This window comes from Trachypithecus francoisi, unplaced genomic scaffold, assembly GCF_009764315.1.
Source record: "Trachypithecus francoisi isolate TF-2019V2 unplaced genomic scaffold, Tfra_2.0 Lachesis_group10, whole genome shotgun sequence".
Classification (NCBI taxonomy): Eukaryota; Metazoa; Chordata; class Mammalia; order Primates; family Cercopithecidae; genus Trachypithecus; species Trachypithecus francoisi.
This window is the reverse complement of record NW_022681455.1, coordinates 43,418,760-43,431,731: the sequence shown is the minus strand read 5'-3', so window position 1 is coordinate 43,431,731 and position 12,972 is coordinate 43,418,760. Positions and strand designations below refer to the sequence as shown.

Below are 12,972 nucleotides of genomic sequence, written 5' to 3'. Positions count from 1 at the left end.
AGACCGCTTATTAATTGTAGCAAGGAGAAAAAATAGTAACTATATGAGTGGAGAAAGCAAACAACCTCTTGGCCAGGTTGACAAAATTAACATCATAAAGAAGGGGCAGATGAAAACTGTGTGCTTCAGGGTGTAAAGCCTTGAGAACATGCCTGCCGCATACTTAGTATTTTGCCTGGGAATGTATAACCTGAATCTAATCATGAAGAAATATACCAACTTAAAATGAGGAACCATTTTTAAAAAGTAGGCCAGGAATGGTGGCTCACGCCTGTAGTCCCAGACTTTGGGAGCCCAAGGTGGGCAGTTCACAAGGTCAGGAGTTCGAGACCAGACTGGCCAATATGGTGAAACTCCATCTCTACTAAAAATACAAAAATTATCCGGGTGTGGTAGTGGGCACCTATAATCCCAGCTACTCAGGAGGCTGAGGCAGGAGAATTGCTTGAGCCCGGGAGGCGGAGGTTGCAGTGAGCTGAGATTACACCATTGTACTCCAGCCTGGGCAACAGAGCAAGACTCCATCTCAAAATAAATAAATAAATAAAATAAAAAATATAAAAGGGGACGGACACGGTGGCTCATGCCTGTAATCCCAGCACTTTGGGAGGCCAAGACAGGCAGATCACGAGGTCAGGAGTTCAAGAACAGCCTGGCCAATATGGTGAAACCTTGTCTCTACTAAAAATACAAAAAAATTAGCCATGCGTGGTGGCGTGCGCCTGTGGTCCCAGTTGCTCTGGAGGCTGAGGCAGAAGAATCACTTGAACCTGGGAGGCAGAGGTTGCAATAAGCTGGGATCGTGCCATTGCACTCCAATCTGGGCGACAGAGCAAGGCTCTGTCTCAAAACAAAACAAACAAACAAACAAAAAAAAAGTAAAAGGACCATATTCTCCAGAAATGTCAGTGTCATAAAAGGCAAAGGATGGGGGATGGGGAACTAGTCCAGACTAAAGGAGACTAAAGAGACATGCCAACTAAATGTAACAGGTGATCCTAGACTGATCCTGTCCTGGACAAAAAAATGAAGTCATAGAAGACATGATGGGTCAGTTGAAACAATTAGAATGGCCGGGCGCGGTGGCTCACACCTGTAATCCCAGCACTTTGGGAGGCCGAGGCGGGCAGATCACGAGGTCAGGAGATCAAGACCATCCTAACATGGTGAAAACCCTATCTCTACCAAAAATACAGAAACAAAATTAGCCGGGTGTGGTGGCGGGCACCTGTAGTCCCAGCTACTTGGGAGGCTGAGGTGGGAGAATGGCATGAACCTGGGAGGTGGAGCTTGCAGTTAGCTGAGATCACACCACTGCACTCCAGCCTGGGCTACAGAGTGATACTCTGTCTCCAAAAAAAAAAAGAAAAGAAAAGAAAAGAAAAATTAGAATATGGAGGCTGGGCGCGGTGGCTCATGTCTGTAATCCCAGCACTTTGGGAGGCTGAGGCAGGAGTTTGAGACCAGCCTGGCCAACATGGTGAAACCCCGTCTCTACTAAAAGCACAAAAATTAGCCAGGCGTGGTGGTGGGTGCCTGTAATCCCAGCTACTCAGGAGCCTGAGGCAGCAGAATCACTTGAACTTGGGAGGCGAAGGTTGCAGTGAGCTGAGATAGCACTACTGCACTCCAGCCTGGGGGACAGAGTAAGACTCCGTCTCAAAAAAAAAAAAAAAAAAAAAAAGAATATGGAATATAGATCACAATACTTATACCAGAGTTAAATTTTTGAAATTGATAAATGAACTGTGGTTATATAAGAGAAGACCTTTATTCTTAGGAAATATGTACTAAAGTACTTAGGGGCAAAGGGCCAGCATATACGCAATTTATTCTCAAAGGTTCAGAAAAATAAGTCTCTCTATACATACATATATACACACATATACATAAACAAAGGGCAAATGGTAAAAGCAAATGTTAACAAAATGTTAACAAAAGGTAAACTTGGATAAAGAGTATGTAGGTATTCTTTGTATTATTCTTGTAATTTTTCTGTAAATTTGAAATTATTTCCAAAGAAATTTTTTCAAGTAAAGGAATAAGCCAGGTGCAGTATACACAGAAATATACACGAAGAAAAAAAAATCTGAACCTGATGAAACCTCTAGATCTAACTTTCATTATTAAAAAGTTTAAGGAAGCCAGCTACGGTGGCTCACACCTGTAATCCCAGCACTTTGGGAGGCTGAGGCGGGAGGATCGCTTGAGTCCAGGAGTTCGAGATCAGCCTGGCCAACACGGCAAAACTATGTTTCTACAAAAAATACAAAAATTAGCTGGGAGTGGTGGTGCACAGCTATAGTCCCAGCTACTTGGGAGACTGAGGTGGGAGAATCGCTTGAGCCTGGGAGATGGAGGCTGCAGTGAGCCACCCGAGATCGTCACACTGCACTCCAGCCTGGGTGACAGAGTGATACCCCCTCTCAAAAAATACAAGTAAAAGGACAAATTGCATACTTTGAATGGTTAAAATGGCAAATATTATGCTAGTTATATTTTACCACAATTTTAAAAAAAGGTACGCAAGAGATTAAGAACTTCTCTCCATGCAAAAACAAAAAGCTAAAGATAGAAAAAGATAAACTGGAAAGACAACAACCAAAGAAAGTTGGTATACTATTAATACCAGAAAAAAACAGACTTCTAGAGAAAAAGCTTTATTAGAAAGAAAGTCACTTCATAATAATGTTTCATTGACTCTGGAATTTCTAAACCTGCATGGTCCATCATAGTAGCCATTAGCCACATGTAACTATTTAAATTTAAGCTGATTATGACTGAGCGCGGTGGCTCATGCCTGTAATCCCAGCAATTTGGGAGGCCAAGGCAGCTGGATCACCTGAGGCCAGGAGTTCGAGAGTAGTCTGGCCAACATGGTGAAACCTTGTCTCTACTAAAAATACAAAAATTAGCCGGGCGTAGTGGTGCACACCTGTAATCCCAGCTAATCAGGAGGCTGAGTGAGGTAGGAGAATCGCTTGAATCCAGGAGGCGGAGGTTGCAGCGAGCCAAGATCAAGCCATTGTATTCCAGCCTGGGTGAGACAGCGAGACTCTCTCTGTCTCAAAAAAATTAAAATAAAATAAAATAATAAATTGATTACAATTAAATGAAATTATTTAGTTCCTCAGTTATATTAGCCACATTCCAAGTACTTAATTTCCATTCTATCATACTGAATAGTGCAGAAAATAATTTTTCCATCATTGTAGAAAGTTCTACTGGATGGCACTGTTAAACTATTTTAACCTTCTAACAAAATAGCCAAAAAATATATATACAGTAAAACCAGTATGATTAGCAATTTTGAAAAATTCACCATCATAGTGGTAATTTTAGCACACCTCTCTCAGTAGTAGATCAAGTAGACAAAAACTACTAACTTTACAGAAGATGTAAACAAAACAATTAACAAGGTCAATTTGGCGAAATATGTAGAATCCAGTTAAGAATACACATTCTTCTTAATCACACATGAAACAGGTAAAATATGACCATCTACTAGGCTATAAAGAAGCCTCAATAAACTGCAAAGATTCAGAATCATAGAAACCATGCCCTTTGGCCACAGGGGAATGAGGGTAGAAATATAAAACAAAAAAATAACTGAAGAAAAACTTGTTTGGAAATTAAAAATATATTCTTCTGAAAAACAAAATAAAGAAAAATTTAGAAATTTAAAAATTCTTAGAACTAAACAATAATAAAAATAATACATAATAAAAACTTATGGAACATCCCAAATGTCCATCAATAGCAGAAAGGGTAAATACATCCATACAATGGAATATGACTCAGCAAAAGAAATGAATAAACGAATGATACCCCTGACAACTTGGATCACTCCCACGGACAGTATGTTTCGTGAAAGACATCAGACACAGCAGAATACTGTATGATTCCATTTACATGATGTTCAAATACAGGCACAAATCTATGGTGATAAAGGTTAAAAATAATGATTTCTCCTGGAAGAAGACATTGACCGGAAAGGGGGCATGAAGGAGAGAGCCTTCCATGATGCTGGAAATGTTCTGTATCTTGATGGGGGTGTGAGGGAGATAGATATATGGGTGTATATTAATATAATAATTCATGAAGCCTTATAATTAAGATTTGTGCACTTTACTGAATACTAGTTATATCCCAATCTGAAAAATCTTTTTGGCCAGGCACAGTGGCTCACCGAGGTGGGTAGATCACCTGATGTCAGGAGTTCGAGAGCAGCCTGGCTAACATGGTGAAACCCCGTCTCTACTAAAAATACACAAATAGCCGGGTGTGGTGGTACACGCCTGTAGTCCCAGCTACTCGGGAGGCTGAGACAGGAGAATCGCTTGAACCCAGGAGGCAGAGGCTGCAGTGAGCCAAGATCACACCACTGCACTCCAGTCTGGGTGACAGAGTGAGACTTCATCTCAGAAAAAAAAAAAAAATCTTTTAAAACTTTATAGGATGCCACTAAAGCAGTATTGAGGGGAAATGAAGTCTTAAATACTTTTATTTGGAAAAAAGTCTGAAAAGACTAAAAATCAACGTTAGAAAAAGAAAACAGAACAAATTCATAGAAAGTCAAAGGAACTGATGAGAGCAGAAATTAATGAAACTACAACCCATGCTTTCTCATCCCTCTGTAGGAGCTGATATTTTTCTTCATATCTATATCCTGTCCAAAGGTCCTCTCCTCTTCCTCTCTTGCCACCCCCAGTCTCACCCCGATCTCCAATTTCCTCTCCCTAGTTCCTCACTCTGGCTGTAGAAACTGGAGAAACGGTCAAGGGCATCACAGAATTCTGTGGGAAGGCACTTTCTGGGATGGTACAGGTAGCAGAGTGGGGAGACCGGCCAGCAGCGTGGTGACAGGACCAGTATAGAAATGGCTGGACTTGGATCTTCAATAAATAATTCTTTCTCAGCTTCCTCCTCCTCCTCTTCCTCCTGAAGGACAGAAGGATTTCAAGGGCCCTTGGGCTCCCTTCTTTGGTCTTGTCTTCTCTCACTCTCCTATTCTCCCTGCTCTTACCTCCTCTTCCTCTAGTCTCTTTTCCTCCTCGTCTTCCTGCTCCAAGAACAACTTGTCGAGCCGCTGGAGCTGGAAGAGGTGGAACTGGCGCTGCAGCTCCTCAGAGGTACTCAGGCTCTGCAGCATCAGCTGGGGGAGACGGTTGGGAAAACAGAGGCCAATCTCCTCCAGCACGGCCCCCTCCAGCCAGCTCGAGCCAAAGCTCAGGAGACGGTCCGCCATGTAATGCCTGCAGCACACACAGCCCGGGCCAAGCCTCAGTGTGGGTGCCAGTGTGGCCCAGCCTCCCCCTTGAGAATGTAGGTCCCTCTGTCCCTCTGCCTGGGTCACACACCCTACCTCACCTCTTCTCTCCCACTCCCTTTCCACCAATGCATGACCACCTCCACTTTTTTCTTTTTTTTTTTTTTTTGAGACGGAGTCTCGCTCTTGTCACCCAGGCTGAAATGCAATGACGCAGTCTTGGCTCACTGCAACCTCCAACTCCCAGGTTCAAGCAATTCACCTGCCTCACCCTCCCAAGTAGCTGGGATTACAGGTGCCTGCCACCACGCCACCACTCCTGGCTAATTTTTGTACTTTTAGTAGAGACAGGGTTTCACTATGTTGGTCAGGCTGATCTTGAACTCCTGACCTCAGGTGATGTGCCCACCTCGGCCTCCCAGAGTGCTGGGATTACACACGTGAGCCACCGCGCCTGGCCAGCCATCTACATCTTTATCTCTCCTCTGCACAGCCTCTTTTCTCATCTCCCCTATAAGACTCAAATCTGTCCACTCTCTAGATCTAGGCCTCCCATCCCCTACCCCTCCAGACCTGCACTCACTGATAGAAGTGCTCAAAAGTTGTGGCCAGTTCCAGACCAGAAAGGACCATAATGGGTTCCAAGTGCCGCTGAAGCTGCCCCAGCATTTCCACTCCAGGGGCTCCACCAATCAGGCCACCCTGGATCTGCTGGTCAATGTACCTGGCAAACTGCTCACTCATCTGGGGGCAGTGGAAAGGGCATGGGCAAACCATGAACGAGGGAGTGGAGGAGACTGGGGAGCGAAAGGAGGTGAAAGGGCAGAGCAGAAAGCAGTGAACTTGGAACATGAGCTTATAGCCCTGTGGGGAGCTGGTGGGACTCACGTGAGCAGCAGTAAGGAAGGACTGCTGCAGCAAGGCGCCAGAGAAGCCACTGCGCAGAGCCAGCGTGAAGGCTGCCCGAGGCCCAAACAGCTCGGAGCCTGCTCTCTGCAAGTGCTCATAGAGTTTACAGTAACGAGGCACAAAGTCTGGGGCCCCCCAAGCTGCAGCCAGGAATCTGCCGACCTGAGGAGAAAGGCAAGAAATGACATAAAAGGAGCAGCCCCTCCCCTCCGCAGACTTCTGCTTGCTTCTGCCCACCTGCTCCTGCACCACGCTCAGCCAGCATTGGGTTATGTTCCTCAGGCTGCTGCTTGGAAGCACTGGCAAAGGCGCCGGGCTCCGGTCCCGACCCTTACTGTTCTTGCTGACTGTAGAGACAGAGGGAGAAGGAAGGGGTTTCATCTCAGCCTCTGGGTGAGTACACCGGTCTTGGGTAGTGATTTCCTGGAAAGGCCAGGAAGTCTCAGGGGCCTGGAAAGGCTGGTAGCAAAGCAGCAAGAGTAAGATCCAGGGAGAAGGGAGCCAGATACACCACTGCCCGCAGTCTAAGCTCCATTGGCCACGGTTGGGACTTACAGGGCCGAGTGGATGGCTCAGGAGAAGGCCCAGGAGGAGGCTCCACATGCACCAGCAAGTGGCAAAGGCGACGAACTCGAGAAGCAAAGGACGCTGTTCGACTCAGGGGGTTCTGAGAGCTCTCTCTCTGTTCTAAGTACTGATCCAGCAGCCATCCCAGGGCACTCACACCTTCCGCATCTGAAAGAAGACAGGTCAGGAACGGGTCTCTATGGGAGATGGGAGAACAGACAGCCCAGGGCAGAGGAGGGAGAAAGATCAATTGTACAAAAAGGCTTGAGGGGTAGTGGGGCCCTAGTCCTCCCCTCACCAAGGTTTGCTTCAGCTGGAGTCAGGGGAGATGGTAACAGGGCGGGGATGGGGTAGTGGGGAAGATTCAAATACCAGAGTCTCAGGGAGCAGTGCCTGGGGCAGGAAGGAGAGAGGAACATTGAGGTGACAGGCCTTCAGGGACAAAGACAGGAACCAAAAGAACCAAGAGCATTAACTCAGGTGATCACTGGGAATAAGGACAAGGAACTGGTTAGTGGGGCCAGGTGTCAGCATGGTTACCGGGAGAGGTGATGTTCTGCACCAGGGGGCTGACCAGGGCCTCCCAGCAGGTCTTGCCCAGTGCTTGGGCGGCCTCATCATCAGGGAGGAAGCGGTCAGCAAAATTCTGCTCATGGCGTAAAACCCTGTTCAGTCTGGGAACAAACAGTGCACGGTGGAGGATTAAAGGCACTGATTTCCCAGAGGCCTCCATTCAAGTGCAGATCAGCTCCCAATCACCCGTTTGGTCCCTGACCCAACTTGTCCCAATCAACACAAACTTCTCACCTATGTTCACCTTCCCCCTCATGTCCTGGCTGCAGCTTTCCCTTCCAGACTCCCACAGAAGCATCCCTCCTACTTCTTAGTGCCCTGTTCCCTTACCCATCTTCCCTCCTCAGGCCCTACCCACCTGGGACAGAGCTGGAGGAGGCGCCGGCGGTCCTCTGCTATGTCCCGGCTCCAGGCTTGTGCCCGAATTGTGTAGAAGAGACATGTTCGGCGACACAGCTGCTCCCGGAACAGTGGCCAGAATGTGGGCTTAGGGCCCAGGACCTCCACACCCCGAACCCGGGTGTCAATGCCGCCCTGGAACATGCACAGACTTATCTGTCACCTAAGCCGCTTGAGCCACTAAGTACTACCAAAGCCAAGCCTCCTGCCCTGAGCTCCCTAGAACTTCTCAGAACATCCCCACATCTCTGGGACTCAACAGGTCCCTGGGCCATCTCCCAAGCAGATCAAGGAGAAACCTTGGCTCAAGCCCTGGCCTCTAGATGTTAGAGAACGCAGCCACTCTGAAGACCCTGTGCCACCTCCTTCTCCTCAGCCCCGGCTGACGCCCTGGCACCACCTGCTGGCAGCGCTTTATGCGGATCTGGATGATAGGCCAGAAGCGGTTCAGATTCTCCAGGAGGATCACCCGGCTGGCAGAGGGCATCACATTCACCTGGCAGGGCAAGGGAGAAGAGGGAAAGGAGAGAGCTGTCACCTCCAGAAACAGGGTTGGAAAAACTGTTGACAGTAACCAAGTTGGTCATGGTATGTGCCCTTCACTCCTCCTGCAGAGCCCAGGGATGGACATGGCTCTGCATCCCTAATCCCACTCTCACTGCTTACAAGGCAATGCCTTCCCAGGAGGAAGGGATGTCACCATTCCCCAGGGACTAGGTCCTTCCCACAGGCACTGGGACAAAAAGAAGGATGTGGAGCAAGGTGAAGGGGGTTCCCACCGTGTTGAGCTCAGTGCTGATGCAGCTGGTGCTGTCACCCCCAAACACCACCACCCTGGCTGGCATGTAGCTTGAGTCCTCACTGGCCACCAACAAAGTGAGCTGCCTGGGAAAGAAGAAAGGAAACAGTCAAAGCTTGGCCTCTGGACATGGTGGCTCACACCTGTAATCCCACCATTTTGGAAGGCTGAGGTGGGAGGACTGCTTGAGGCTAGGAGTTTAAGATCAATCTGGGCAATACTGCAAGATCCCACCTCTACAAAATAAAAATCAAAAGAAAGAAAGAGAAAGGCCAGAGCCCTGGTTTTAGTTCAAAACTATTTCAAGCCACCACTTCTTTCTTGGGCTCCTGTTTCTCTGCTGGCTCCTGACGCAGCTGTCCCCACAAGACCCTCTGCTCTTCCCTTTATATTCCGCCAAAGTGACTTAATTGAAACCCACAGTTTCAACTGAAAATTAATACAGAGGACTCCAAATCCACATCTCTATCCCAGACCACTCTCCTGAGCTTTCATGCTGTGTCCCCAACAGGTATTTCCATGTCATGTCCCATAGGCGCCTCAAAGTCAACATGCCCAAATGATCATCTGTCCACATAAACTTGTCCCGCTTCCTATTTCTCCCCTGGGAAATAAAACTTCCGTGTACCCCGTACTCAACTAGAATACTGTCACTGTGGCCTTCACCTTCTCATGGCTTCCCTCACCCAAAGGCAAGCTTTGTGGACTCCACCTCTGAGGATTTCCCAGTCCATTCCCACTCCTGCTGTCTAACTGAACACATGGATCCTTTCTCTACTAGACCACTGCATAAACCTTCCATCTCTTTCTTCTGACCTCCAACCCAAACTCCCATAATTGCCAGAGTGAGCTTTCTCCATAAAAAAATCTAGTTTTCGGCCGGGCGTGGTGGCTCACGCCTGTAATCTCAGCACTCTGGGAGGCCGAGACGGCAAATCACGAGGTGGGGAGACTGAAACCATCCTGGCTAACACAGTGAAACTCCGTCTCTATGAAAAATACAAAAAATTAGCCAGGTGTGGTGGCGGGCACCTGTAGTCCCAGCTACTCGGGAGGTTGAGGCAGGAGAATGGCGTGAACCCGGGAGGCGGAGCTTGCAGTGAGTCGAGATTGTGCCACTGCACTGCAGCCTGGGCCACAGAGCAAGACTCTGTCTCAAAAAAAGAAAAAGAGAAAGAAAAAAAATCTAGTTTTCTCTCTTCCCTTCTTAAAATCTTCTAATGGCTCTCCAAGTTTTGGAATAAAGTTCAAACTGCTTAGCTCACAAAACACTTTGTGATCTGCCTTTGCCTACTTTTCTGGCCTGTATCTTCTGCCACTTATAGTTTTCACTGCAGCCAAACATGATTACTAAAGTCCTTCCAAATACAGTTTCTTACTTCCATTTTGCACATATGCTGTCCTTGTGCCTAGAATATTGCCCCCTCTTTATCTACCTAATTTCAATGTCAAAACCCAGTTCAGTCACCCCCTCCTTCCAGAAGGAAGTCTGCTCTGATGCCTGTCCGTCTCAGGTCCACATGTAGACAGCAATGCTTTTTCTTACTCTGTGCTCTTACTTGATTTTCTAGTGTAGCTCCCCAGCTGGAATGTAGGTACCATATCTTATTTCTATAAGGGTCTATTTCTATTTCTATAAGGGTCTATTTCCAGACCATTGCACAGTGCCTGACACAAATGCCTGGCATTAAACAAATGCCCACAGGAGAAATGGACAAGTGAGCTGTTGATCTCCCTCAACACTAAGCACAGGGCAGTGCCATCTGTACCTGTTGGGGTACAGGTCACCAGATTCCAGGAGTGAGGGGAAGTCTATACTCAGCGCAGCAAAGGCAGGCCAATGTGTCTTTGTGTTCACTGCACAAAATAGGTTTGAGTGTGTCCCTCAGGCATGTGGATTATAGCTGGGGTTGTGTGTATCTGGGTGCTTTGGGGAAGTATCCTGGGGCACAGCAGAACATTCATATATGTGTGTTCACACCTAACAAGAACACCACGGTGCATGTGCAGGGTGATGTAGTGGGAGCCGGTGCTGCCGTTGGACTCCCAGTAGGTCTTGGGGTTGTGGTCCGTCAGCTTGCTGGCCCGGTGCGGGTTGGAGGACACCTCCACCTTCTCCCAGCACTTGTCCTCCTTCACTTCCACACTGGAGCCTGGGGGCAAGTGGGAAGGGGTGGCGGTCACAGCCAGGTTAGTTGAGAGAGGGAAAAGGAAAAGGTCTAGGGAGCAGGAAGGGAAGGGGAGAACAGACACTGGATGGGAGCCAGGAGAAAGCAGATGAGGGCACTAACCCTGGCAGAGATGCCTGAGGAACACATCAAAGAAGGGGATATTGATGGGTTGGTGGGTTCGTCTGTGGTCTTCAATCTGGCCCAGCACCATCTGCAGCCGGAACATCAGGGAGAATGAGGAAGGGGAGAGGGAGGAACACAGAGAAACACCCAGAAACAGGTCGACAGAAAAAGTAAAGGGTCAATGGTACACTCAACTCCTCTCTCCCCACATTTTGACAGAACCATGTGGAGTCAAGGTTAGGAAAAAAGTGCCCCAGATTTGCTACAACCTGTGCCAAACACGGATACCAAAGAGGAACACAGTGAATCCCCTTCCCCTGCTTCTGACTTGCATTCTCTCAGCTGCATACCCACAGCCACTCCTCACCTGAATGCAGCCAGCCAGGATGCTAGAGGTGAGGTTGCTATAGAGCTGTGCGTACTTCTCACACTCTGTCACCAGGTCCCGAAGCTCACAGCCCAGCAGCAGCTGAGCTGAGTGCTTGTCCAGGACTTTGGAGAGGACCTCTTTTGCTCCCAGGCAACACAGCACCACAGCATAGTCCTTATGCATCAAGGCCAGGCGATGTAGGAAGCAGGTCAGCTCCTGAACAATCTGAGTCCAGAGCCACATAGATTAATTTACAGGAAACAAGAGGTAGGATATGTAAGGATTGAGGAGAGGGTTCAGTAAAGGAAGTGTTGTGGCTGAGATTGCGGAGACATGCTAATGCCCCGGGAAACAAGAGTGCCAAAGTCAGGGTGGAGTTAAACAGAGGAGTGCTGGGACTCCAGAGTGAGTTGGCAGAACAGAGCTTCGGCATAGCTTTCCAGGCTGCTTCTTGCCGGGCCAAGCTATGTTAACCCTGGTGCCTGAGCCTTGCTCTCCAATGCACAAACCCTGAAGGGAGGAAAGCTGTTTGGATTGGTGAATGTGGGCTTCTCCTTAGTCCAGAATCTCAAATCCAAATCTAAAATCATCTAAAAGGTTTATACTTCAAAGATCCCAGTTCTGGAGACTCTTAGATTACATTACCCTTCCTCTTCCTACAACCATCCCAGTGCCCCAAGATCCATTCAGAAAGTCCCTGCTGTGCCCTTCAGAGCCTCACAAGGAAGTTGGTGCCCCAGATGCTGCCCATCCCTCCCTTCCCCTTGCCAGGGTTCTAGTACCTCAAAGTCACTGCTAGGGCCACTCAGGCAGTTGAGGCAGGGTTCCAAGACCTCGTGCCAAGGGAGGACCATTGCCTCAGGGAAATCCAGCAGTCGGGTTATGACCCTGGTGAGCGGATAGAAACGAGTAAAGTCAGGCCAGGCGCAGTGGCTCACGCCTATAATCCCAGCACTTTGGGAGGCTGAGGCGGACAGATCACCTGAGGTCAGGAGTTTGAGACCAGCCTGACCAAAATGGAGAAACCCCATCTCTACTAAAAATACAAGAGTAGCTGGGCATGGTGGCGCATGCCTGTAATCTCAGCTACTCGGGAGGCTGAGGCAGGAGAATCGCTTGAACCTGGGAGGCGGAGGTTGCAGTGTGCTGAGATCGCGCCATTGCACTCCAGCCTGGGCAACAAGAGTGAAACTCCGTCTCAAAAAGAAAAGAAAAGAAAAGAAAAGAAACAAGTAAAGTCCCTGAAGTCTGCCAGTTTCCCTCGTCCTAATGCATGGTGCCTCAACAGGCCTCTCACCTCAGCACAGACAGCAGCAGAGTCTTGTTGGGCCCCGGAGCATCCAGAGTCCGCAGCAACAGGAGGAAAGGCTGGGTCTCCTGCTGGAGGCGCTTGAGGAGGGGCCTCACGGCACCCCCGGGGCTGCCCTCACGGCACAGCACACGCTCCAAGTCCAGGAGTAGTTCTGCAGATGGGCCCCCAACCAGGGATCGAATCAGTAGCTCAGGGGACCCATCCTGACCCTGGATGATGGGGGTCTCTAGAGCTGCAGCCAGACACACCGGAGGGAAAAATGTGGATGAAGAGTCTTAACAGTTTGCCAAACTGAGAACTGGGAAGGTCCAGAAAATCACCCCAAAATTTTCCTTCTATATTGAGGATGTCTACAGTTTTTAACCAAACTATGGGAGACTTTCTTTCCTGATCCCAAATACAAACCTAATCACATTTGAAAATAAACTAGTAGAGCAAGCATTGTCAAGTTAAACACAAGACATTTTAAATCTCTTATAG

The 12,972-nt window shown here is 48.3% G+C and overlaps 1 protein-coding gene across 8 annotated transcripts in view; it reads right to left on the bottom strand.

Annotated features, from left to right (window-relative positions):
* The window catches only part of CUL9 (cullin 9), a 43,844-nt gene that overhangs the window by 14,103 nt on the left and 16,769 nt on the right, over nucleotides 1-12,972 (bottom strand). For 7 of the 8 annotated variants that reach the window (XR_004438739.1, XR_004438740.1, XR_004438741.1 and 4 more), the window contains 15 exons: nucleotides 12,478-12,724; nucleotides 11,963-12,068; nucleotides 11,178-11,405; nucleotides 10,808-10,898; nucleotides 10,498-10,669; nucleotides 8,497-8,602; nucleotides 8,118-8,213; nucleotides 7,677-7,852; nucleotides 7,286-7,419; nucleotides 6,734-6,913; nucleotides 6,416-6,525; nucleotides 6,158-6,340; nucleotides 5,853-6,013; nucleotides 5,027-5,255; nucleotides 4,752-4,941 (listed from right to left, as the gene is read on the bottom strand). Coding sequence is in view for 5 of the 8 variants with exons in the window: in XM_033217230.1 (XP_033073121.1) it covers nucleotides 4,752-4,941; nucleotides 5,027-5,255; nucleotides 5,853-6,013; nucleotides 6,158-6,340; nucleotides 6,416-6,525; nucleotides 6,734-6,913; nucleotides 7,286-7,419; nucleotides 7,677-7,852; nucleotides 8,118-8,213; nucleotides 8,497-8,602; nucleotides 10,498-10,669; nucleotides 10,808-10,898; nucleotides 11,178-11,405; nucleotides 11,963-12,068; nucleotides 12,478-12,724 (2,409 nt within the window). In the remaining 3 variants the exon portion in view is untranslated. The remainder of the gene's footprint in view (nucleotides 1-4,751; nucleotides 4,942-5,026; nucleotides 5,256-5,852; nucleotides 6,014-6,157; nucleotides 6,341-6,415; nucleotides 6,526-6,733; nucleotides 6,914-7,285; nucleotides 7,420-7,676; nucleotides 7,853-8,117; nucleotides 8,214-8,496; nucleotides 8,603-10,497; nucleotides 10,670-10,807; nucleotides 10,899-11,177; nucleotides 11,406-11,962; nucleotides 12,069-12,477; nucleotides 12,725-12,972) is intronic. The other variant, XM_033217231.1, reaches the window with a different exon arrangement.